The 26377-nt window shown below is 46.7% G+C and overlaps 1 protein-coding gene across 2 annotated transcripts in view; it reads left to right on the forward strand.

The window, feature by feature from the left end:
• The first annotated feature begins 5107 nt into the window (after positions 1 to 5107).
• The window catches only part of NAA25 (N-alpha-acetyltransferase 25, NatB auxiliary subunit), a 32069-nt gene continuing 10799 nt past the window's right edge, over positions 5108 to 26377 (forward strand). For both annotated transcript variants that reach the window (XM_066609882.1, XM_066609883.1), the window contains exons 1-14: positions 5108 to 5225; positions 11489 to 11574; positions 15436 to 15574; positions 16256 to 16374; positions 16744 to 16818; positions 17858 to 17965; positions 18713 to 18791; positions 19496 to 19607; positions 20683 to 20772; positions 21444 to 21613; positions 22358 to 22470; positions 24043 to 24250; positions 24894 to 24983; positions 25491 to 25671. In XM_066609882.1, the coding sequence (XP_066465979.1) occupies positions 5165 to 5225; positions 11489 to 11574; positions 15436 to 15574; positions 16256 to 16374; positions 16744 to 16818; positions 17858 to 17965; positions 18713 to 18791; positions 19496 to 19607; positions 20683 to 20772; positions 21444 to 21613; positions 22358 to 22470; positions 24043 to 24250; positions 24894 to 24983; positions 25491 to 25671 (1631 nt within the window). In that variant the 5' untranslated portion in view covers positions 5108 to 5164. The remainder of the gene's footprint in view (positions 5226 to 11488; positions 11575 to 15435; positions 15575 to 16255; positions 16375 to 16743; positions 16819 to 17857; positions 17966 to 18712; positions 18792 to 19495; positions 19608 to 20682; positions 20773 to 21443; positions 21614 to 22357; positions 22471 to 24042; positions 24251 to 24893; positions 24984 to 25490; positions 25672 to 26377) is intronic.

Raw genomic sequence — 26377 nt, forward strand, 5'->3', positions numbered from 1 at the left:
AAAACATATCACTGTGATGCAGGTAGTATTTACTTGTATTGAAAGTGCCTATTTAATACCTATATAGCGCCTATCTAGTGCCTATGCAACACCTATCTAGCACCTACATAGCGCCTATCTAGCACCTACATAGCGCCTATCTAGCACCTATCTGACACCTATACAGCACCTATATGATGCCTATCTAGTGACTTCATAACACCTATTTAATGCCTATATAGCACCTAGCAAGCACCTATAACAACTAACACCTACATAGCGCCTATCTAGCACCTATCCAGCACCTATATAACACCTATCTAATGCCTACATAACACCTATTTAATGCCTATCAAGCACCCATAACACCTATATAACACCTATATAACACCTACATAGCGCCTATCTAGCACCTATCTGACACCTATACAGCACCTATATAGTGCCTACATAACGCCTATATAGCACCTATCTAGCACCTACATAGCGCCTATCTAGCACCTATCTGACACCTATACAGCACCTATATAGTGCCTACATAACGCCTATATAGCACCTATCTAACGCCTATATAGCGCCTATCTAACACCTATCTAGCACCTACATAGCGCCTATCTAGCACCTATTTAACACCTATATAGCACCTATCTGACACCTATCCAGCACCTATATAGTGCCTACATAACGCCTATCTAGCGCCTATCAAGCACCTAACACCTATCTAGCACCTACATAGCGCCTATCTAGCACCTATTTAAAACCTATATAGCACCTATCTGACACCTATACAGCACCCATACAGCGCCTATATAGTGCCTACATAACGCCTATATAGCACCTATCTAACGCCTATCTAGCGCCTATCTAACGCCTACATAGCGCCTATTTAACGCCTATATAGTGCCTATCTAGCACCTATATAACATTTGTCGATGACACATTGCTGATGCATTGATACATATTAAAATAAAATGTACTTACTTTACATCAAAGCAAGAGGAAAGATATCACAGTAATGCCATTGGAACACTAGTTTTTTGGGTTTTTTTTACAATATTCATTACTTTTAAAAAGCAAAGTACAGAAGATTTGAATTTACTGAATCTACCTGGTTGAGCTGAATCCTCCCAGCTTTCTGAGAGTTGAATCTCCTTGGAACCAGCGGTGGATCCAGTGTCTGTTTGGGAGGGGGCCATGAGCACTACCTTCAGAACCAGGTCAACCAGGCAGGTAGACCTGGGCTCCTGCTTGAGCTTATCGCCTCTGTGGCCATTTGCTGGGTGGGTAGACCTGGGCTCCCGCCTGGACTGGGAGCCCAGGTTCACCTGCTGTGTAGACCTGGGCTCCTGCTTGAGCTTATCGCTTCTGTGGACATTTGCTGGGCAGGCAGACCTGGGTCTGGGCTCCCGCCTGGACTGGGAGCCCAGATCTACCTGCTTGGGTAGACCTGGGCTCCTGATTGAGCTTATAGCCTACATTCAGGGAGCACAAAAGACAGCAAGACACAACCTGCATCCTGGTGTCCTCTCCTGCATCTGGCATTGAGGTAGCCTACTTCTAAAATCAGGAGCTTGCACAGACCGATCATGACTTGTAACCTCTCCCTTCCCCCAGCCAGTAGAAGTAGAAATCTCCCAACCTTCTTTCTTGACCAGCCCAGCTCTCCATGTGCTCTGGAGGGGGCAGGGTGACCAGAGGTCATAACTTCCAAGGAGCCTCCCCCCCAGGACCCTGTTCTACTCACTCCACACACATGCACTCTCTCTCTCCTCCCCAGTCCCTGCCAGAAGCACCGAGCCTCTTCCTTCCTGTGCACAAAAAATGTTGCAAAAAGGGCTTCAAATCACCCCCAACTGACCCCAGATTAGATAAAGAGGACAGGTTTGGAAAAAATGCTGGGGGGGGCAAACTGCTGGCTCAGGGGGGGCAAAGCCCCCCTGGCCCCCCCAGCTATGGCCTGCTTAAATGCCTCCTCGTGATAACCATGCCCCAATCAATTCTACAAACACTGGACCAGCTAATTGACTGAATATTATATTTGACCATGCAAATACCCAGAGTGACATACCTATTCTGAAACTTTCCATAGTGAACTCTACAGTCACAGGGCCCAATCTTTCCACACCAGTGCAGCCACAATGCAGCCCTGAGGTAAGGGAACAAATGTTTCCATACCTTGAGGAGCCCCTGTGACTGCCTCCCTACCACAGGACGCAGTGCACACCCCATTGCACAGCTACACCAGCACTGGAAAACTGGAATAGGATTTGGCCCACAAACAAACTGCCTGGCAGCCAAGATATGGGCACCATTTTGGAAACTGCTGCTCCAGAAGCACATTAAGAACAATGCAAATATCTCACCAGTTTGTTGCACAGGCTGAACACTTGCAGCAGGTAAGGAGGACTTTAGGCTTCACAGAGATACAGGAAGAGAGCAGGAGATGCTGAATTTACTTGCCCGAATTCCTTCAAAGTTCAGCCTGGAGGATCCAGAAGGAAGGATTAGCAAGTGTTTTAATGATTATTATCTATTAACATAAGAACATAAGAACAGCCCCACTGGATCAGGCCATAGGCCCATCTAGTTCAGCTTCCTGTATCTCACAGCGGCCCACCAAATGCCCCAGGGAGCACACCAGATAACAAGGGACCTCATCCTGGTGCCCTCCCTTGCATCTGGCCTTCTGACATAACCCATTTCTGAAATCAGGAGGTTGCGCATACACATCATGGCTTGTACCCCGTAATGGATTTTTCCTCCAGAAACTTGTCCAATCCCCTTTTAAAAGTGTCTAGGCCAGATGCCGTCACCACATCCTGTGGCAAGGAGTTCCACAGACCAACCACACGCTAAGTAAAGAAATATTTTCTCTTGTCTGTTCTAACCCGCCCAACACTCAATTTTAGTGGATGTCCCCTGGTTCTGGTGTTATGTGAGAGTGTAAAGAGCATCTCCCTATCCACTCTGTCCATCCCCTGCATAATTTTGTATGTCTCAATCATGTCCCCCCTCAGGCGTCTCTTTTCTAGGCTGAAGAGGCCCAAACGCCGTAGCCTTTCCTCATAAGGAAGGTGCCCCAGCCCCGTAATCATCTTAGTCGCTCTCTTTTGCACCTTTTCCATTTCCACTATGTCTTTTTTGAGATGCGGCGACCAGAACTGGACACAATACTCCAGCTGTGGCCTTACCATAGATTTGTACAACGGCATTATAATATTAGCCGTTCTCAATACCGTTCCAATACCGTTCCAATACTGTTCCAATTATAAATACCATTATAATATTAGCCGTTCTCAAAAATATTAGTTTTGTTCTCAATACCTTTCCTAATGATCCCAAGCATAGAATTGGCCTTCTTCACTGCCACTGCACATTGGGTCGACACTTTCATCGAGCCGTCCACCACCATCCCAAGATCTCTCTCCTGATCTGTCACACACAGCTCAGAACCCATCAGCCTATATGTGAAGTTTTGATTTTTTGTCCCAATGTGCATGACTTTACACTTACTTACATTGAAACGCATCTGCCATTTTCCTGCCCATTCTGCCAGTTTGGAGAGATCCTTCTGGAGCTCCTCACAATCACTTCTGGTCTTCACCACTCAGAAAAGTTTGGTGTTGTCCGCAAACTTTGCAACCTCACTGCTCATTTTACATTTTGAGGGGAGAAAAACTGCACAAAAGCTTTAAAAAAATGGATATGAACAAATACAGTGTATATCTTGTGCGTTTTGACAGCACAGTTTTCAACTTTTTAATCTATATCCAGGTGTATGCATATACCTATAATTCTAATGATGTGGACATTCACCCCCAAAAGCCTCATCTTATGCTGCAGTAAATCTATGATTGTTTGAGGTGCCACAAAGCCTCTTTTGTGTTTGCACGTCACAAGAATGCATTTCACAGGTCCCCACTATATTGCTACAGCAGAGCACATGCTTGGTATGCAGAAGGTCCTAGGTTACTGAGTTACTGAGCCCTGTGTCAGGGAAAGAAAACAAAGACTCTGCTGGAGTTAGAAGTTGGTGATGGATAGAGGAATGCTCTTTTCCCTCTCAGGTAACCCCACAAGCAGGGGGCAGCCCACTTGAGCGGAGTGCCTGTGGAACTCCCTGCTACACGGTGTGGTGATGGATAGAGGGGTGCTCTTTTCCCTCTCAGGTAACCCCACAAGCAGGGGGCAGCCCACTTGAGCGGAGTGCCTGTGGAACTCCCTGCTACACGGTGTGGTGATGGATAGAGGGGTGCTCTTTTCCCTCTCAGGTAACCCCACAAGCAGGGGGCAGCCCACTTGAGCGGAGTGCCTGTGGAACTCCCTGCTACACGGTGTGGTGATGGATAGGGGGGTGCTCTTTTCCCTCTCAGGTAACCCCACAAGCAGGGGGCAGCCACTCGAGCAGAATGCCTGTGGAACCCCCTGCCACAGGGTGTGGTGATGGGTAGAGGGGTGCCCCCTAGAGCCCAGGGGCAGCCACTCCAATGGAGCACCCCACAAGCAGGGGGCAGCCAACCAAGCAGAATGCCTGCGGAACTCCCTGCCACAGGGTGTGGTGATGGATAGAGGGATGCTCTTGTCCCGCTCAGTAACCCCACAAGCAGGGGGCAGCCACTCGAGCAGAATGCCTGTGGAACTCCCTGCCACAGCGTTTGGTGAGGGTTGCTCTTCTCCCTTTCAGTAACCCCACAAGCAGGGGGCAGCCACTCAAACGCAGTGCCTGCGGAACCCCCCGCCACAGGGTGTGGTGATGGGTAGAGGGGTGCCCCCTAGAGCCCAGGGGCAGCCACTCAAGCAGAGCGCCTGCGGAACTCCCTGCTGCGGGGTGTGGTGGCGGCAGAGCGGGCAGGGGGCTGCTCCTTCCCCTCCCACACAGCACCAGAACCGCCCCTTCCCGCGGGGCCTGCGGAACCCCCTGCCACAGGGCCTGGTGCTGGCGCGTGGCCCGCTCCAGGCGGGGCGGGCGCCTGCGCGCTCCCTGAGGGCCCGGCGGGCTCTGCGGGCGTCGCGAGGACCCTGCAGGGCGGGCGGGGGGCGGGCGGGGGCGGGGGCGGCGCCGTGGGGGGGGCGGGGCGGGGCTGGGCAGCTCCTCCCCCGCGGCCCGCCCGGGCAGGCCCGGCTGTCGGCGGCGCTGTGCGGCCTCGGCGGCGGCGGCTGCGCGCTGCGGTTCTGCGCTCTCATCATGGCGGCGGCGCGGGGCCATGTGCAGGACCCCAACGACCGGCGCCTGCGGCCCATCTACGGTACGGCCCCCCCGCCCCGCCCCGCGCCGCGCGCCCCCCAGGTGTGCTTCAGTGCTCCCCGGGGGGGCAGAAGGGCCCCCGCCCCACACGTGCCCCTTCCCCCTAGGTGCTCCCCACGAGGGGGGCAGAAGGGCCCCCACCCCACACGTGCCCCTTCCCCCCAGGTGCTCCCCACGAGGGGGGCAGAAGGGCCCCCACCCCACACGTGCCCCTCTCCCCTCTTCCCCCCTCAGTGTTCCCCACTAGGAGGGCAGAAGGGCCCCCACCCCACACGTGCCCCTTCCCCCCAGGTGCTCCCCACGAGGGGGGCAGATGGCCCCCACCCCACACGTGCCCCTCTCCCCTCTTCCCCCCTCAGTGTCCCCCACTAGGAGGGCAGAAGGGCCCCCACCCCACACGTGCCCCTTCCCCCCAGGTGCTCCCCACGAGGGGGGCAGAAGGGCCCCCACCCCACACGTGCCCCTCTCCCCTCTTCCCCCCTCAGTGCTCCCCACTAGGGGGGCAGAAGGGCCCCCACCCACACGTGCCCCTCTCCCCTCTTCCCCCCTCAGTGCTCCCCACGAGGGGGGCAGATGGGCCCCCACCCCACACGTGCCCCTTCCCCTTCCCCCTCAGTGCTCCCCACGAGGGGGGCAGAAGGGCCCCCACCCCACACGTGCCCCTTCCCCCCTCAGTGTTCCCCACTAGGGGGGCAGAAGGGCCCCCACCCCACACGTGCCCCTTCCCCCCTCAGTGTTCCCCACTAGGGGGGCAGAAGGGCCCCCACCCCACACGTGCCCCTTCCCCCCTCAATGTTCCCCACTAGGGGGGCAGAAGGGCCCCCACCCCACACGTGCCCCTTCCCCCTCCGTGTTCCCTACTAGGGAGGCAGAAGTGGCAGCCCCCCACCCCACATATGCCCCTTTCCCCCCTCAGGTGTGCTTCACCTCAGGGCTGCTCATGGGAGGCAGAAGGAGCGCCCCCACCTGCACCCCTCCCCCTCCTCTCCCTTCCCACTCCCCCCCTTTGGTGTGCTTCACCTCAGGGCACCTCATGTCCCCCCCCTCAGAAAACCCCAAACTTACAAGGGCATCCCTTCTTCCTCACCCACACCCCCCACCTGCGTATGGGGTTGGGAGAGGACGCCCCCTTTCCCACCCCCATTCGCGCCCTCCGTTGTGGGGTGGGTGGGATCCCCAAATGGGGATGGGATGAATCAGAGGGAGGGGGGCTTTTTTTCTCTGCAGCTGCAAAATGGGGGCTCTTTGGAGCTGATTGTCTGTTTGCCCCCCCCAGGAAGAGTGGTCCTTAGGAAGCTTTTACGCTTTGGGGTGGATGGGGGACCCCCTTTTTCTCTCTACAGGTCACAGCTTGACTGCAAAACGGGGGGCATTTGTGGAGTTTCTTCTATGCTGATTATCATTGCCCCCCCCACCCCAGAGAAAAGAGCAGGGTATAGACCCCAAGGATTTCCTCTGTATTCCCTAGTTGGGTGTAGGGGGCAGGACTGGGGTCCCAAGTCCCAAGAGATACCTAGGAGTGAGGTGGGGGGGTGTTCATTCCTTTCCACCCAAATCTTCCCCAGTGGGGTAGGGTCATTGACCCCATATCCTAACCTGGGTTGGTGCAAGTAGGAATGCCAGTATTGTATCCCCCTAATTGGTTCCCAAATTGTGAGTGTTGGCTCCCTAGGGAGCCACAGAAACCAGCCAGGGGTGCTATGGAATCCTTGTGGGGAAAACCCTCTGCCCTACGCAATGTATAGGATTATAGCCCTAATTGGGCGCTGCAGCCAGTGGCCCAGGAGGTCAAGGGTCCCAGCAGTCAGATAAGTTTGGGAACCACTGTGCCTACCCCTTAAGGCTACAGTCCTGTGCACCTCTACCTGGGAGCAAGCTGCAACCAGCACAGTGGCGCTCACTTCCCGAGTAAGCCTGTGTAGCATTGCCCTAGAAGTCTCAGATGGGGGAAGTTTAGAGCCCCTGCTGCACAGGGTGGGCGGGAAAGACCATAGACCCCATAATCTGAACTGGTAACTCCTGGCTCTGTGTTGAGCTAGTCCAGTGTAACTCAAAATGAATACGTTTTATTGGGGAAGGGTCCATATCTGTTTTGTAGCATCACTGAAACATCTGTGTTTAAGGTAAGCAGCACTGGTGTGTCAGGGGATTTGAGCCTCATGTTGTATCTTTGTTGTAGAATTCCTGGAACGGAGGCATGAATCCCACTTTTCCTTAACTTCAGGTCTCCTAGGCCCAAGTGGTGTGTGCATGAAGCCATTGAACTCTGCATCCTAATTAAACTTGGGGGGGGGGGTCAATATGACCTGTATGAAAAGTCTTGTGTGCCTAGAATCCTGCAGCAGCAAGCAGTAGGGGGCTTTACTGATGAATTAAAGTCGAAATCCCAATCGCAGGCCCTGTTTGCAGAACTTTTAGGGATTGCTCACTCTCTCCCCTGCCCTTCGGGGGTGCGCTGACCCCCTTGGACACTCCTTTGCAGTCCATGAAAGGACTTGCCTTCATGCAGTTAGGAGTCTGCAGAACTAATCTCTTTTATCAGGGTTAGGGTTTAAACATTTAAACAACCAGTGCTGGGTCCAGACTGATTTCTCAATCCCAGAATAGTTTCCTAGCTTCAGGGTATGCATTTGTCCTGTGCTCCTTTTTAATCTGTTGTTGCCTTGAATTTGCAGTATGGTTATGCAAAATCTTTACAGGATCTCTTCAGAGTTGGGCATCTCACAATAATGCACCACCCCATTCTTATTTGCCAGGCATTTGGCATTAATTTGTGCTTCCCCCCACCACCCACACCATAGAAGGCTGCCATACTGAATCCACCTAGCACTGTGGAGGTTCAAACAGGGTAGAAGTCTTATTTGAAGATGCTAGGGCCTTTTAGTATGCACTCTCTGCATACAAAGCAGATCCTTTAACTCTTGGAGTACAGCCCCACCCCAGAAACTTACAAGAAACTTGCAGTACAACCCTAGATATGTTTGCAGAATGCCAGTGCAAGGGAGGGCACCAGGATGCAGGTCTCTTGTTACTGGTCTGCTCCCTGGGGCATTTGGTGGGCCGCTGTGAGATACAGGAAGCTGGACTAGATGGGCCTATGACCTGATCCAATGGGGCTCTTCTTATGTACTTGAAAAAAAACCCAGTTATGCTCTGTTTCTGATGTGCTGGCTTACTTGTTTTAAGATTTAGTTCCAGAGGCAAAAGTCCATACTGTTTCTGTCAGCGGAAGGGCACACATACAGCTTGTATAATCGCAAAACTCTGCCTGTGCTGTTCTTTTGGCTTAAACCCCAGGTTAGAACTTAATTCTCTTGGTATTGCTTTTGAAGAGCTCTCTGTTTTGAAAAAGAGAAATTCTTGCGACTTAGGTTTGTGCCCTTGCCGCATTTCGGTGCTATGGAGTGAAGTGATATTCCTCAAACCTCTTTTGAGCATGAGCGCATGCAGCTGTGTCTCTGTATAAAATGTCTTGGGAGTGTGAACAGTGCAGTTATGAACAGATACTGAGTTTGGAAGCTAGGTCCAAAAATGCTAAGGGTAGTGAACTTCTTAAAAAGTGAAATTTTTTTAGATTGTTTCAGTCGCAGAACAAATGAGTGGCATGTATAGAATTGCTTTGAAGGAGACGTACTGAAGAGAAACAGAAATTCTGAGTTCTCTTGGAGCTTGCAAAGTCCAGCACAATGCACATCGCAATAATGAGAGGAGTTTTCCAGGGTGGTGAATTTGGATCTTTGCACTGCCCTCCTCAGCACCCCTAAGCATGAATCAGGCCTGTTGATTTCAGCAGGACAGACTTGTGTTTCTTTACTATCTTTATCTATAGGTTTTTGAAAATTGGACTGTCGTTCTTAAAGTAGTTGTACTATCCAGAATGCCTTGAGCGGAATATGACTTTTAAAGGTTAAGGGTAAAGATTTTCTCTTGCATGTAATAGTTGCCAATTAGACATAGTGGAGCGGAGAGAAGTGTGAACGCTGATTAGGGCTGTTAGCTGCTCTCTTAGTTGTCCTGCAACTCTGATAGTGACATGTGAACATCAGGGAGAAACCACAGGTTTTCTCTGGAGGCAATCACATTTGCTTCCACGGCAAATGTAGTGTTTGAGCAAGCCCTTATTTTATCACATTTCAGCAATGTTCAGATTGTATTTGATGCTAGTTGAAAGAGTTGTTCCCGTGGCACTTGCCTTTAATCTTAATTTGTTTTATGTTGTATAGAAGCTTAATTAAGCTGTATTACTTTCCTTCCTGCACCTCCGCCCTCATTCAGGCTTAATACTCTGTGCTCAACAATTTGTCCTTCTGGTAGCAGAAATATTTCCTCTTCAGGAAGGTGACAGCCTTTTAGGTTCTGGGTGCACTTCTGGGTTCGGGTTTTATAATGCATAAGTTTTGTTGTGTTTCAGTATTGCCTACCTTGTGGTTTCCCATGTTTCTAATCTCCACAAAGTTTCCTTATTGAAGATCTGTTGCCACGATTGGGTTAGGGGGTGTTCATACAGTTGAGTGCCGCAAGAGACTTCATAGTACAAAGGTACTGGGTAACATGTAAGGAGTAGAAGCAGGAGCAACTCCAGCATTGTGGCCATTTAAAAAAAAAAAATTTTCATGCTCTATGGCTGCTCTGATTTGCCCATGGACTCTACGGGGTAGTTCCAGTGCCCATTCATCTTCTGCCTTTTTTAATATTCAGCAACTGCATAATGCTTCCTGAGTGTGCCAAGATATGTATTATCTTGTGGCATACATCGTAACTCTCTAAAACAAGAATTATTATTCCCATAGTACAGATGGGGAGGACTGAGAGAGGGACTTGCCAAAGGCTACTGAATGGCAGATAGTTTCAAGCCAGGGAAGTCGTGATTCACACCTTGTCAGTCTCTTGTCAGCTATGCCATGCCAGTTTATTTATTCATTTATGCACGTGGGGGAAATGGCCTTACCCTGATGTTTTGCTGCTTTTAAAAATGAGTCAGAGACTTGGATTCCACTGCTGCTTCTTTGAAATTACTTGCAAAAACCTTCATTAATTGTTTGCCTGAGGTTTGTTGCCTTCATGTTTTGCTCATCTTTTCTAGAACTGGGCCACTCTTCAAATGTGTGTATTCATATGTGTACAGAAGGCTGTTCTAGCTCAGCTTCTTCTGGTCACCAAGGGGCGGAGAGGGTTTGAGTTTTCCCTTTTTCCACATGGCATTAGCATGGGACCTTAAGAAGGTTCCTCTCCACCTCCAGGCCCTGTCTAGTTAGCAGTAGAAAAAGTAACTGGTAGTTGTGGTGATTCATGAAACAAAGATGGTAAATCCCTTTTGCTGTATAAATGATAAAACAGTGACAGTAACCTTTTCAGAACCATCTAATAAACATAAGACTCAGGTAGTTGAGGCAAACCCAGAAGCTGGTTCAGGGTTGTTCCCCCCCCCCGAACCGCGACATACAGTACACACAACACACACGAGACAGTAACTGGCTGAAAATAAAAATGACCAACTTGCAATTTTATGATTGATGTTTGTTTTCCTAGTTGGGTGTGTGTTTGTAAAAAGACGTTTTAACATTCAGAAATAAACTGTAACTTGTGGGGAAAAATAATCATTGTTTGCATTTTATAGAGTTGTTTTGCATGCAGAGGAGTTTGATATTATTCTACATAAAATATACTTTCACAGTTACTGAACTGGTTACAGAACCACACTGTAAAGTTGTTGTCTGAACTGGAACATCCAGTGTGGCATTCCGACTGTCATCACTGGCCACTCAGGTGCCAAAGGGAAGCTTCTGTGATAGCCATAGTCTGTTGATTGCAGAGGCGCGCTGCCTCTAATCATTATTGATCAGGAACCACTAATTGACAGACCCATCTTCTCTGAATTTTTTCTTACTCAGTTTTACAATCCGTCAGAGCAAATGTCCTTCTCCATTTTTTTGTTGCAGTGAATTCCACAAGCTAGTTTTATGTTGTACTATGAACTATTTCTGTTTGTCCTGAATTTACCTCCTCCTGCCCCAGTTGTTTGGGTCATGCACCTGTTTTATAGTTCTGCACAAGAGTGGAAAAAGCATTGCCATGTATTCCCTTCACAACTTTTTGTAACCTTGCATGCTTGTATTACGTTCCTGTTTAGCTGTTGTTTTGTTGTCATCATCCCCCGCTAAGCCAAATGTGAATACAGCTCTTAACCAGACTGGGGAATAGACTCCCAGCTTTCCAGTCTACAGTGATAACCTCTGTGGGTTTTTTCCCCCCTGCTTTCTTTAGATTACCTTGATAATGGAAATAATAAAATGGCAATCCAACAGGCAGACAAACTGCTGAAGAAACACAGAGATCTACACTGTGCTAAGGTGAGCTCTGGCTTTGTTTGTTTGTTTTAACCTCTTAAATTGTCTGTGCCAGACTCTCTCATGTGTTGTTTCTTCTGCTCTGTACTCTTGGCTTCTGTTTGGAGGAAGATAAAATATTTTCTACTGCTCTTTCCTCTTAGCTTTCTGAGGGGGATGAGGAGTACAGAATGTTTATCCTTTGAAACCCACTTCTCCAGTGATTTTTAGCTTCAGCCTATGTGCTTCACTCAAAGCGAGGTCTGCCTTGCCTTGTCCTGCAAGCACCCACGTTACACCAGATCAAAAGTTAATCATTTTCAGTTGTTTGTATCTTTGTCCTATTTTGTCGAATAAGAGCCATGTCAATTTACCAGGTCAGATACATTTACATGTCGTCAGGTTCAAGCCAACTCTAAAATGCTCATTTATTAGAACAGTGACAGAGAGAGATTTATCCTTCTTACAGACATAAGAACAGCCCCACTGGATCAGGCCATAGGCCCATCTAGTCCAGCTTCCTGTATCTCACAGCGGCCCGCACCAAATGCCCCAGGGAGCACACCTGATAACAAGAGACCTGCATCCTGGTGCCCTCCCTTGCATCTGACATAGCCCATTTCTAAAATCAGGAGGTTGCGCATACACATCATGGCTTGTAACCCGTAATGGATTTTTCCTCCAGAAACTTGTCCAATCCCCTTTTAAAGGCATCCAGGCCAGATGCCGTCACCACATCCTGCGGCAAGGAGTTCCACAGACCAACCACACACTGAATAAAGAAATATTTTCTTTAGTCTGTCCTATCTCTCCCAACACTCAATTTTAGTGTGTCAACCAGGATGTCCCCTGGTTCTGGTGTTATGCGAGAGGGTAAAGAGCATCTCCCGAATCGGCCTTTTCAGCCACACTAGACGCTGTTCCAGAACCACCGTTCAGAGCGCGATACCAGAGTCTTTCGAGACTGAAGGTTGCCAAAAAGAAAAGAGCATCTCTCTATCCACTTTATCGTTGCCCTGCATAATTTTGTATGTCTCAATCATGTCCCCCCTCAGGCGTCTCTTTTCTAGGCTGAAGAGGCCCAAACGCCGTAGCCTTTCCTCATAAGGAAGGTGCCCCAGCCCAGCAGTCATCTTAGTTGCTCTCTTTTGCACCTTTTCCATTTCCACTATATCCTTTTTGAGATGCGGCGACCAGAACTGGACACAATACTCCAGGTGTGGCCTTGCCATCGATTTGTACAACGGCATTATAATATTAGCCGTTTTGTTCTCAGTACCTTTTCTAATGATCCCAAGCATAGAATTGGCCTTCTTTACTGCCACTGCACATTGGGTCTACACATTTGGGACCTGTCCACCACCACCCCAAGATCTCTCTCCTGATCTGTCACACACAGCTCAGAACCCATCAGCCTATATGTAAAGTTTTGATTTTTTTGCCCCAGTGTGCATGACTTTACACTTACTGACATTGAAACGCATCTGTCATTTTGCTGTCCATTCTGCCAGTCTGGAGAGATCCTTCTGGAGCTCCTCACAATCACTTCTGGTCTTCACCACTCGGAAAAGTTTGGTGTCGTCTGCAAACTTTGCCATCTCACTGCTCAACCCTGTCTCCAGGTCATTTATGAAGAGGTTGAAAAGCACCGGTCCCAGGACAGATCCTTGGGGCACACCGCTTTTCACCTCTCTCCATTGTGAAAATTGCCCATTGACACCCACTGTCTGTTTCCTGGTCTTCAACCAGGTCTCAGTCCAGGAGAGGACCTGTCCTCTAATTCCCTGACTGTCGAGTTTTTTCAGTAGCCTTTGGTGAGGGACCGTGTCGAACGCCTTCTGAAAGTCCAGATATATAATTATATGTCCACGGGTTCTCCTGCATCCACATGCCTGTTGACTTTTTCAAAGAATTCTATAAGGTTCGTGAGGCAAGACTTACCCTTACAGAAGCTAGGCTGATTCTCCCTCAGCAAGGCCTGTTCGTCTGTGTGTTTTGAGATTCTATCTTTGATGAGGCATCAGTCTTTGATGAGGCATTCCACCATCTTACCCGGTGTAGATATTAGGCTGACCAGCCTATAGTTTCCCCCTCTTTCCCTTTTTAAAGATCAGTGTGACATTTGCTGTCCTCCAGTCTTCTGGCACCATGGCCATTTTGAGGGACAAGTTGCATATTTTAGTCAAGAGATCTGCAACTTCATTCTTCAGTTCCTTAATAACTCTTGGGTGGATGCCATCAGGGCCCGGTGACTTATTGATCTTTAATTTATCAATGAAGTCTGAAACATCTATCTGACTTAATTCCTTGGTCAGGAGGGGCGTTCGGGCAGCGGTATCTGCCTGAGGTCTTCTACCGTGAAGACGGATGCAAAGAACTCATTCAATTTCTCTGCCATCTCTAAGTGTCCTTTTATCTCCCCTTTCCCTCCCTCACCATCCAGAGGACCAACCGCTTCTCTGGCAGGTTTCCTGCTTCTAACATATTTGAAGAAACTTTTTTATTATTCCCCTTAATGCTGCTGGCCATGCATTCCTCATAGTCTCTCTCGGCCACCCGTATCACCTTCTTACATTTCTTCTGCCACAGTTTATGTTCCTTTTTATTCTCCTCATTAGGGCAAGACTTCCATTTACAGAAGGAAGCTTCCTTGCCCTTTACGGCCACACAAAAGTTAGTTAACTGTTCTAGAAGATTATTATGATGGTGGAGAGAGTCAATTTGAAAGTGTCTGCTATTGCCTCCAGGCCAGTTTATTATTATTATTATTATTATTATTATTATTATTATTATTATTATTATTATTATTATTATTATTTGTGGGGCATGGGTAGTAGATGGGTAGAGCAACTGCTATGTCAGGAAGTAAGAACTGTACCTACTGACTTGTTTCTTTTATAGTTGGTACATGCACTAGCTTGTTTCATTTTTTACAATATTTCGTAACTGTTTGGACAATCCCTTGGGTTCTGAGGTAACAGTCTCTTAAATATCATTCAGACGTATCTAGTTTTGCCTAACAGTGCTAGTTATCAATAATTTTCAGGGTTGGTTGTGGTGGTCGTTATGTGCAAATACTGCTTTTTGACCAAAACAGTGGCTTCCTTAGCAAGTAAATGACAAAATAGTCTGTGTCCAGAGCGTTCACAATCCTAAAAAAAAAAAAAGGGTGCAAGAGAGGCACCTGTGAACAGCCATTGGAAAAGGCAAGACAGTATGCTGGGCTGGAAAGAGACCGTTGCTCTCCCCTCAGCTAAATCTATGAGCCGCAACTTTAACAGGCACCTGGTGGCCCAATTAGCAGGAGCAACAGGAGCTGCCTGTTGGTGGGGAGTGTGAAGAAGAGATGCACATACCTGGCAAGGTGTGCTACTAGCATAGCTTGGTTGAATGGGTGTGAACAGGGCTGTGTTACAAGCACACTTGGCTGCATTCACTTGTCTCTTCCCCATCCATCCTTGGGGGCGCTTTACAATCACTTCTGCTGACAGTACTCTTGCTGCAAGACTTGTGATGGCAAGGAACAAAACCTCTTCTGTTGCAACCGAAACCAAAGTATGCTTTTTCCTGTGAGGTGTCCTGGAGTCTGGGTCATACAGATCTGCACATGCTCTGTTGAATTTTTCAGATGCCTGATGAATTAAGTTGAGCAGGGAAGCTTATAGTGCATACCTAGACATGTCTCCTCAGAAGTAAGCTCCATGGTGTTCAATGGAATTTATTTCCACACAAGTATTTAAGATTGCAGCCTAAGCATAGGACCCACATATGCCCATGGCTTTCACCTACTTGGGTGTCCTTGTCACTGTGCACTGTTTGAAAGAAACTTCCTTTTCTAGCTGTTGTGAGAACCTCTTAGAAGTCGCCTTTGTCATCTACATGCAGGTTTTGAAAGCAATTGGCCTGCAGAGAACTGGGAAACAAGATGAAGCGTTCACTTTGGCACAAGAAGTAGCTGCCCTTGAACCCACAGATGACAATTCATTGCAAGCTTTGACGATCCTTTATCGGGAAATGCATCGGCGTAAGTTTTCCAATTTCCTCCTTCATGTTTTAGGTGGGATGACAACTTGCAATGTTCCTGGGGCTGTCAGCAAGACGGTCTGTTCAGAGTGTGTCTTTAACAGTGTTTAATCGTAATCACCCCCATTCAAAGGCAGCAGTGTGGTATCCAGCCCATATGTCATGGGTGGAACAGGGCAGGCAGGTGGCAGATTAAATAAATATTGCATTACAGACATTTTTGTGGCAGAATGTTTAATTCTGGAGTGTAAGAGGAAGGAATTGAGAAGGGAGTTCAGCACAGATTTTAGGGGAAATGCCTGAAGAATGTCCTAAACATGGAAAAAAATCACCTGGTCCTACCAAATCTTTTAAATTTGTATCATCCTCAATTACTGTGAGTGAGTCTGCTCAAAAATCTCCAGAAGCAGCTTGAGTTCTGTGTTTTCTAAAATTCTTTGGGTAGTGCTATAGATGTAGAGAACCTTTGGGGAGCTAAGCCCCCTTACCTGTTGTTTTTAGGCTACAGAGGGCTATGATTTGGCTAAAATATGGGGGGGGGAGAGATCAAGGGATAGGGCTTGTGGATTTAATTAAGGGCCCTCTACCTTTCTGTCTATAGTTTGAGAGGTGGGGTGAGGGAGAAAGCTGTGAATCTTAATAAATACGAGCTTGTTTCTGAAAGTGTCACCTTCTGGTTTAGCGGAGCTGGTTACGAAACTCTACGAGGCAGCTGTGAAGAAAGTCCCCAGCAGTGAAGAATATCACTCCCACCTTTTCATGGCCTATGCAAGGGTTGGGGAATACAAGAAGATGCAACAGGTATTTGCCCAAGTTACCATTTAGTTTGGGAAGGCCTTTTAGTTTGGGAAGCATCTACTAGAGGGGGACACCTTGGTCTAAAGTCTGCAGTACAGGCTGCCCTCAGTGGGAATCAGTGGGTTTGGTACCTGCATATTTGAATATCCGCTGGTTCTTATCTCATGTTCCTGCCACTCAAAGTGAAGGTGATGGCTGCGTGTGTGTCTCCAGCCTTTCTTTAACCATCGTGCGTTGCTTCAAAAGATCAGTAATTCAGAAGCCTTTTATGTGGGCCACTCATCCACCTGAATGTTTGCAGCACGGACTATGAATCGAGTTAATTAAGTTGAAGTGTTTTGGAACATTCATTTACACCTCCTTGTTTTTCAGGCTGGAATGGCACTTTATAAGATTGTCCCCAAGAACCCTTACTATTTTTGGTCTGTGATGAGCTTAATTATGCAGGTGAGTACAGCATCTTGAGGGGGATGATATTTTGCTTGAAATGATCTGCCCTTTTAAAAAAATGTAAATAAAGATCGTGTGAAAGGCTTGATGGGTTATGCAGACAGACTGGCTGTATTCTGCTAGTGCAGAATGTGATATCATGAAGCCTGTTTGCACAGCAGGAGTTTGGAGGCTGTTATCTTAGGTAGAGCTTATTGTGAGGTAATAAGATGTATGTCCATGAACAAGGAATTCTAGGGGCGGCATCCTGTCTCATCTGGATGCCCTTGCTTACTCTCCTGGGTCATTGACAGGTGGCCCACCTCATCCCACACAGCCACTGTTTATAATATTTTATACTAGGATGTGTGAGAGGTAAGGCAAGAGCTCATCATTTGCTTCTCTGCTTCAGTGTCTTAACGGCTTCTTTGAATGTCAGAGTTCTGGGGCTGTTATCCAAGATAACCAATTGTGTAAACCTGAAGTTGCAGTGGGAAATTTAAATTCCGCTGGGCCGTAAGCAGAGTTCACATTTCTAGTAGTTCACATTTGGTAGCAAAATCAGCAAAGCGCATATCTTTGAGTTGTCCAGGAAAACTTGCTTACGAACTTGTCCACTGCATTTGTAGCTTGTTATAACCGACTTTCCAATTAATTGTGCTCTCAAACCACGATTTGATTTTTGAGAGACTATCTTGAAACATCACCCACCACTATCTCCTTGTGGGTGCTTCTGGAAAGGGAAAGGGGTTGTACGTTTTCATTGTCTAAGAATAAGCTTACAAAAAATTAAGCTGTCAGTTAATACCTCCTTTAGCTCACTCAATCACCATAACATTCATAACTGTTCTTTCGCCTGGGCTCCTAGTTCAGGGGGTAGCGTGGGTACCTCGCATGTGGTATCTTCGAGGTTAAATTCCTGACAACTCCAGTCAAAGAATTTTGGGTATCATATCTGGGAAAGAGCAACTGCCAGTCAGAGCAAGACAGCGTTCAGCTAAGTGGACCAGTGGTCTGGCCCCATATAAGGCAGAGCACCTGTTTTCTTCTCTTCCAGTCTATATCTGCGCAAGACGAAAACCTTTCGAAAACCATGTTTTTACCCCTAGCAGAAAGGATGGTAGAAAAAATGGTAAAGGAAGATAAAATCGAAGCTGAAGCAGAAGTAAGACATTAAAATATGTGTTTAGACTCATTGCTGGTTATGATGAAGTACATTCAAATGACGCTTTTGCTAACTTTATAGATGGGCTGTCAGGCACAGTCTGAAGACCTTCCTTGTCTGAGAAGTAAATAAATCAGCTTATACATTGAAGGGCGAGATGAAAATAAAGGGACTGGGGGTTTGTGTGTGGCAATCAGGGCCTAACATGGCTCAAACGACACTAAATTGAACTAAATGTGTTGAGTAGGATAGGGTAACATGCTTGGAGTGGAAAGGTGATGTCGGTTCAGGTTAGGATCATTTCTGCTTTTCCTTCAACCAAAATGATTTAGAAACCAGACATGTGGATGCAATTTTTTTTTAAGCCCAGGATTTTTTCAGGCATTTTCTTTCTCCTACTCTGTATTTGGCTATCATTTTCCAGAGGGGACAGGGATACAGAATGAGCTGAGGAGCTATTTCATCCTCAACAATAAGTAGAACAAAAACATTGACAGACTAGAATTTCTAAAGGAGGAAGTGGGGTGACTTTACCCAGCAGGGCGGTTAATGCTAAGGACAGAGCAAGGAAGTGGAACAGGTAGCAATGTGGAGATAAGTTATTGCATGTCTTCAGACCTGGTAGGGTGGCAAAGAGGTTTTCCCTGCATTTGAATTCTTTATTCCTAAATTGCAAACAATTCCCATTTGCAATTGTAAGTCTTGTGGACACTTCCACATATATCCTGGTTCTTTTAACTTCTACAGGTTGAACTTTACTACATGATCCTAGAACGTTTGGAGAAGTATCAGGAAGCCCTGGATGTTGTTAGAGGAAAATTAGGAGGTAATGCAGTCTCTCAAATTAAACAGCTGCTAAATTTTTATTGGTTAACCAAAACTGAACCTGTTTTACAAATGCAATACAGCTTGGAATCTCAGGTGCTGTGGCAAACAGTAGAGGTCGATATCCTTCATGCCTACTTAGAATGCATAATAATAATATTTTGAATTAATATAGAACTTTCAGAGTGTGCAAAGGGCTTTTCACATATTAACTTGATGTAGTAGTCCTCACAACCACCTGGTGATATTCGTGGCAGAGGCAAAATTCAGAGTTGGGAAGTCCTGCTTTGCAGTTCAGCCTTTTAGCTGCAGTGCTACTCTAGCTCTCTTAAGGCTGCAATGCTCTATGCACTTACCTGGGAGTAAGCTCCATTGAACTCACTGGGACTTCTACGCTGCAAGTTTCCCAGAGGCATCTAGCTGGCCACAGTTAGAGACAGAATTTTGGGCTTGTTTGTCCATGGTGAATAAAAAGAGAGGGGGGAGAGAGACTGGTAACTTTATTGTTTGTGGGTTTTTTTCCTTCCTCTTAGGGGCTCGTATTTACAGAGATTATTTAGATTGGGAAAGAATTAAGGCACGCCGCCACCACTTTCTCAATCAGATTAGGAGCCCCCACCCCATTTTGCATCTCTTGCATCATGTGATTTGTGGCTGACGCATCAGAATTGGCTGTGTGAATTTGCAACTCTTTCTTCAATTTAGAGAAGTTGACTAGCGAACTCCAGAGCAGAGAGAACAAGTGCATGGAAATGTACAAGAAGCTGGGAAATTGGCCAGAGTGCAACGCTCTGGCGCGGAAACTTCTCCTTAAAAAGTGAGTGGGAGCTTAGATTCCTTGTTGTCCTTCAGGTTGAGCCAGAGCTCCTTCCAAACAGTGGGCTTCCTTTTTATATCCTGAATCAGATTCATTCTCCCCTCTTGTTTATGTATTTATTTAAAAATTTATATCCCGCCTTTCCCATGCCAAAGCAAATGCCCAAGGTGACATACAGGTTCCTCACGAAAATGTGCAAAATGTAAAAACAGTGAATAAAGTCATTAATAAAAACAAAACTTTTATGCAACAATCCCAGAAGAATCTTTGAGCCCTGCTGTATTCTTTCATCCATGGTAGAGGGGGGGGATTTGAATTGTTCACATTTATTGAAAAGAATTACTTGGCCCTTCCCTATTTTCACAGTATTTTTCATGCCGTTCTTTTTTGACCAGTCTGAGAGGAACCTGAGATTGTTGTGCAAACATTAGGAGGCAATTGAGAGAAATTACTTTCTTCATAGGTTACCAACTCAGCGTGTGGTTGGTCTGTGGAACTCCTTGCCACAGGATGTGGTGATGGCGTCTGGCCTGGACGCCTTTAAAAGGGGATTGGACAAGTTTCTGGAGGAAAAATCCATTACGGGTTACAAGCCATGATGTGTATGTGCAACCTCCTGATTTTAGAAATGGGCTATGTCAGAATGCCAGATGCAAGGGAGGGCACCAGGATGAGGTCTCTTGTTAATTGGTGTGCTCCCTGGGGCATTTGGTGGGGCTGTGAGATACAGGAAGCTGGACTAGATGGGCTTATGGCCTGATCCAGTGGGGCTGTTCTTATGAGGGGTTGGTGTCCTATTTATCCTAAAATACGTGCAGTGCAAGCCCTGAAGAAGCTTTATTAAAATGTCCTCATGTTTGATGCACCGACAAGTTTATGAAGACCATTTTAAGTGTTTACCACCCACCTGTCCTTCTCTGGCATGGTTCATTGTGATTTCAGCACCTGGTGAAGTTGCTGTTTTCCATCAGTAGAAAAATAAAAGGAAATTCTCACTCCCCTGTAATATGGGAGGGAAGAGGTTGTGTTTGTATTGTGCTCAGTTCAATTCCTTGCCTTTCCCCCTCTGTTTTAGCCCAGATGATTGGCAGTTCTATATGATCTACTTTGATTCCATCTTTCAACTGATTGACGCAGCCTGGACTCCTCCAGCTGAAGGAGAACAGTGAGTACCTTGCTGTCTTTCAGAGACTTTGAAAGCTTCCATCTCATTTAATGGAGAGCTCTGTTCAGTGAGAGGTTGCAAATCTTGGGACTGTCAGCCTGCGCGTGTTGAGCAAGGGGAAAGGAACAGCAGGGGCTTGCTTCTCTGGTGCGCTTGGTAGTACCTTGCTCGCAAATACAGCCTCAGCTGGCGCCTGCATCTGTATTCGGTACTGTCTTGGAAAGGAGGTACAGAGAGGACCGATTGGATGCCTGCTATTCACATGGAGCGCTAAGTTAAAAAACCCCAGTGCCTGACTACTACAGCTGTCTCTTGGCTTGTGCTCAGGAGTGGCCGCAGGGCAGAATGAGAGGTAGTGTCTGCCAAAGCCCCTTTTGCTGTTCGTACAAGGGAATTAAGAGCTCCTGGCTTGTGCAGGAAGGAGCACCTCTGGTGCAGAATGAGGGGGTGTGGTGTGTTGATTTCCTACACTCCCAGTTGCCTGTGTCGTCCTCAAGTCCAGTCTCCAGTGCATTTCTGCTATTAATGGCATTTTCAGCGCAGGCTTGTGGGCTTTGGGCCGCAGTGTGTGTCAGAAGATAGCACCGCAGCCAGTCAGTCCTTGACTGCAATTTGTGCTGCAAAAAGAGCAGTCTGGAGACACTGGCACCAACGCTTTTCCTTGCACACAGCTCTCTGGAAGGTGAAGTGCATCACAGCACAGAGCAGGCCGTGGATTTTGTAGAGCAGAGGATCCTGAAAGAATCCAGCAGCGCCCGCCCGCTCCGGGGACCCTATCTCGCCCAGCTGGAGCTGATCAGGCGCTTGAGGCACAGAGGCTACAGCGAACAGCACGCGTTGGGTAAGGATGCCAAATTGAGCCTCGTGGGAGAGGACCCAAAGGTGGAGCAAGCGGTCCGTCCTGGGACTGTAGCAGCTGATGTAAACTGTGTACAAGAATTGCAGCAATCCCCCCGTGCTTTGGGGAAAGGATTGTTTGCCTTCTATTTTAATCCCTGGCATTAAGAAACGGCTCGTGGAGGGTAAATATTTGGACAACTTGGCTAGCACGTCGGAGCCTTCTGAATCGAGGCAGGGAGAGGAATGCTCTAGCTAGGCTTAATTTCAGATTGTATTTAAACCGTGACTGTTAAGACCTGTGTATATGTGTGTTCCCTCTTCCCCTGGCTGTGAGTGAATTAAAATACTTTTCAAATCACTGTAGGAGATGGGAGAGTTCCTCCAGTGAGTTCTTATTAAATTGCCACAGAAAAATTCAAACTCCGTTTTTGCTGCAATTCTTTAAACATTATTACATTAAACCAGTTAAATATTGAGGATAATGGAAGTTTCATGAGTTGAAAGGCGGACTTCGGTTTTTGAAATCAGAAAAGCGTGTTAAAATTCTTTGCTGTACATGAACACCTTTGCTGCATTGATGAAGCAAAGTGGTGCTTGCCGTCTGTGTTTGTTACAAGTTCTTGTATTAAAAATGCTTTTTTTAAAAAAGTGCTCCAAATTAATGGAGTGCCTTTGCGGTTGATCGTTTAAGTCTGAGAAGCTAAGTATCTATTTTTCAATTGTTATATTTTATTTCACTTGATAGGTGATCCAGAAGAACTGATGTTCCAGTATTTCAAAAGGTTTGGGGATAAACCCTGCTGCTTTAGTGATCTCAAGGTGTTTGTAGACCTCCTCCCACCAACCCAGTATACAAAGGTAAGTTCGGTGACCCTTGATTGCCCTGTTTGTCCCAGTGGCCTATTCAGAAAAGAGAGAGTTTGCATACTGCAAGCATGCTTTTTGCATGTCACAAGAATCTGCTTGACAGAGTTCTTTGCATCTTGAAAGCCTGTTTACTCTTGCACCAGCCGTGCAGCAGAGGGTATTGTTTTATTAGTTTGCATTGGACGCCACTCCTCCATGGTCGTCATCACCAGCCCCCCAACTCAATATAGTACAGCAACTTTGTTCGTGCCAAAGATGGTGGTGTGATAAGCCTCAGGTTGAGAAGTAGGCACTGTCCGTTTTGAAACACTTCTTGCAACAGGGGACTTTTGTGTTGTGAAAAAGAGCGTCACAGGATGATTTCAGCAGTGAGGAGTCCTGGTGCTGAGCCCCTGGCTCTTCTAAGTTCGGGGGGGGGGGGGGGGTCAGATGCAAAAAAGCCTGGCCTGTAAACAAAATTGCTGAGACCCATGCAGCATTGTTCACCCTAGGGTTTCTATGTCTGAACAGTTCTCTCACTAGCACTCATTTAGCTCTTTCCAAAGGTCACTGGGCAATTCAGCAAAATCCAGCAGATACTGTTTCTAAGCAGGTTGTAAACAGCGCTGCATGAAAACAATTGTTGGCTGTCATGCCCTCCCTGTGCAAACAAGGGGATAGAAGAAGTTGCCTTGTACAGAGTCTGACCAGTAGGCTGTCTAGCCCAGTATTATTGTCAGTGTGGCCCTTGAGTCTTGCAGGTCTTTCCAGCTGTACTTTCTGAAATCCCAAATCTGGAGCCCAGTGCCTCCTTATGTTCTCTCAATTATAGGCCTAAATGGAAGGTTCATTGCGACTCCCAGAATTTAGAATTAAAACTGGTTTTCAGCATCTCATGGTTTGCAGGGGTTTTTTTTTCCTTTAAAAAAAGGCATGTTTCTAGGCCTTGCTGCTGAAGAGAGAAATCTGAAAATGTTGAGTTTAAACAGGTGTTCTGGAACTCGGATGTGGAAGGGGGAATTCAGTACTCTGTGCAATTTCTTGCCCTCTCCCACATGTTATGCTCCCTTAGACCCTGTCCCTCTTCCCTTGTCTTTTTTGTTTTTAACATTTGTTTTTTTTTAAAAAATAAGATTCTAGTACTCCTTGCTATGAAAAATCATGTGGAGGGGAAGAATGCTGTGTGTTTCTTTCACCATGCCAGACAGTGTCACTTAACATGGGGTATTACTGTGTTTGTTGCAAAGGTTAATTCCCAGGCTCCCATAGGTGTTTAAATTTAGCTTGAGAGTCTCCTGAAAATTCAAGCAGACATTGCTGTTGGTTCTTCTCAATTTTTTTTGCCTCTCTAAACCTGTTCCCCTCCCCCTTGCATTTTGAGCCCAGCCTTCCTTTCCCTGCTATGTTAAGCAAATCTAGACTGTGTAACAGTAATAAGTTATTATTTTATTATTATTAACAGATTCCAATAGAAGAATTTAGGTGCATCCCGTGCTGGTATCTAGTTCATACTCCATAATGGTGCTTGCTTCTGGTTCGAAGCAGGTATTAAAGAGTTCACGTTTCTGTTTTTACCTCCCTCAGTTCATCAACCAGTTGTTGGGGGTCATCCCTCTGTCTGCACCCACGGACGGCAAACTGGCGCTACCCGCGAACATTAAGTCTTTGCAACAACACTTGTGTGTTGTGCAGTTGACGAGGTTACTCGGCCTCTACCACGCAATGGACAGGTCCCAGAAGCTGGATGCAGTGCAGGATTTGTTGCTGCGTTATCGGCACGGGCTGGATTTTGGTGAGAGTCAACCTGTCCTAAATTTCAGACCATTTTGCTATTCTTTAAAAAATTCTGCATTCTCTGCCAACCACATGTTGTAGCCATCCCTTTCCTTCCATGTTCCCTCCATTTCTCGTGAGGTTCCTGCTTTAATCCTTAAGAATCCTTTTCTGGAGGTTAAAGGCAGCTTGTTTATTATATAGATAAATAATGAATTTTTGCTTTGACTGATTAAAAAAACAAAAAACTGAACATGTTACTTCAGACCGGAAAGCAACATGGTTAGATCTCACTTAACTGAGACTAACTAGATCTGAGGGAATGGATCGGTGGTAAGAGCCGTGTTGATTCCAAAGAACAAGGAAATTAAATGTAACTCTGTGCATGTTTGACAGGGCTCTGTGTGATAGGACTGACTTCTGAGTAAAGGTGGAAGGGATCAGCTTCTAGAAGTGAGGCCATATTTTTCTCGTGTCAGTGAATGTTGAAATTGCTAGAAGCATAAGCTTTTGAGTCGCACAGAACTCTGTTGGAGCAAATGAAAAGGTAGCCTTTATGTGTACAAATGCATATGACATCAGCCTGCCTATGCAGCGTTCCTTATTTATTCATTTTAAAACTATCTCTGCCTTGCTTATGATGCACTTTTCTTTTTCCTTAGGAAAAGCCTGTTTGAAAACAGAGTTGCAATTCTCAGATTACTACTGTCTGCTTGCAGTACACCTACTTCTGGACCTCTGGCTAGAGGCAGGTATGTCTGTGTGCATGCAATAGGGATCCTACCCCAGGGGCACTCAGTCATTTATCTGCAACCGTTTTCGCTAGAAACTTGAAATGATATTCATTTTGTCCAGCTTATACTGCCAGAGCTAACCTGTAGTGCTGTAGTCTTCTCCTTTTCTGTTTTCATTGTCTGAATTTGTCACAGGAAGAATCTTTGCGCCAGTGTGGGTTGAAGATGATATTGTATATCACAGGTTTAATTCACAGATTATAGAGTGGTGATACTGATATAAAAATGCAATAACTCACTTAGACTGTGTGGGTTATAACTTTATTGCATAAAAACTTTAATTGGGGGGGTGTGTGGAAGCATGGCTGCGGGTCTCTTCATGCAAGCTTGAAAGATTTATCATCATGAGACCCACAGGTTTCCCAGTCCTGTTTGCGTTGACTTGCCTACATCTGTGTGTGTGTGTGTGTTGGAGGGGGAATATCCTGCCCTTACAGAAGGTTGAGTGTGGTGTTCTTTCCTCAGGTGAAGAGCCAGCTGCCTGGCAGTGCCTGGCCTTGCTTGAGGAAGGGCTGACGCACAGTCCCTCGAATGCCCAGTTCAAACTGCTGCTCATCCGAATCTACTGCATGCTTGGGGCATTTGAACCAGTTGTGGAGCTCTACTCCAGCCTTGACGCAAAGCACATCCAGCACGACACCATTGGGTGGGTAGTGTGTCCCTGGAACGATCCGTTTTGCTCTGGCCTTGACCCCAAGAGCTGTCCCTTCCCACCAGAGAGTACGATCAAATCACACTTTCAGGTTGTGTCCTTGTATTGACTGTAGGTCTGTAATGTTAAACTGTTCAATATGGGGTGACAAAGTGGGGTAAACATGTAGCAGACCCTTTAAGCTGTTTCTAAGAGGTGGCCCTTTAGAGGACCTACTGTTTTGTTGTTCTGAGTTGTTTTGTGCCTGTGTTGCAAGTCTGAAGTGAACACAGTGCATTTTTGGTTAGTGTTTTTAAAAAGAATTGCACAGCTGTTTTCCGTGAGTCTGGCCATCTCGCTGGGAGCAATAAGACTTTGCGAGAACAGGGCATTGCAGTTCTTGATAAAAACAGAGGACAACTTAGGTCTGGTCTTCCTTACTGAAGAGGTGCCTGCATGCCAATCAGGAGCACTTTACTTACGCCATCCTAAGCCTATTAAGCAGCTGCTTTTAAGGGAGAGTCCTCTGGGGGAGGAGTGAAGACCGAAGAAACACTGGCTGGGAAGGGAGGAATGTGGCGTTATGCTGAGAAAAGACAGGTTCTGTTTTCTGCTGCTCTGAAAAAGTGATATATATATATATATTTTGTTTCCACCTGCAAACCTTAGAAGGGGGACCCTAACTCTCAGGGCTGTTGAAGCTCAGAATAAGATAGCCAGT

The sequence above is a fragment of the Tiliqua scincoides genome, chromosome 14 (assembly GCF_035046505.1).
Source record: "Tiliqua scincoides isolate rTilSci1 chromosome 14, rTilSci1.hap2, whole genome shotgun sequence".
Taxonomy (NCBI): Eukaryota; Metazoa; Chordata; class Lepidosauria; order Squamata; family Scincidae; genus Tiliqua; species Tiliqua scincoides.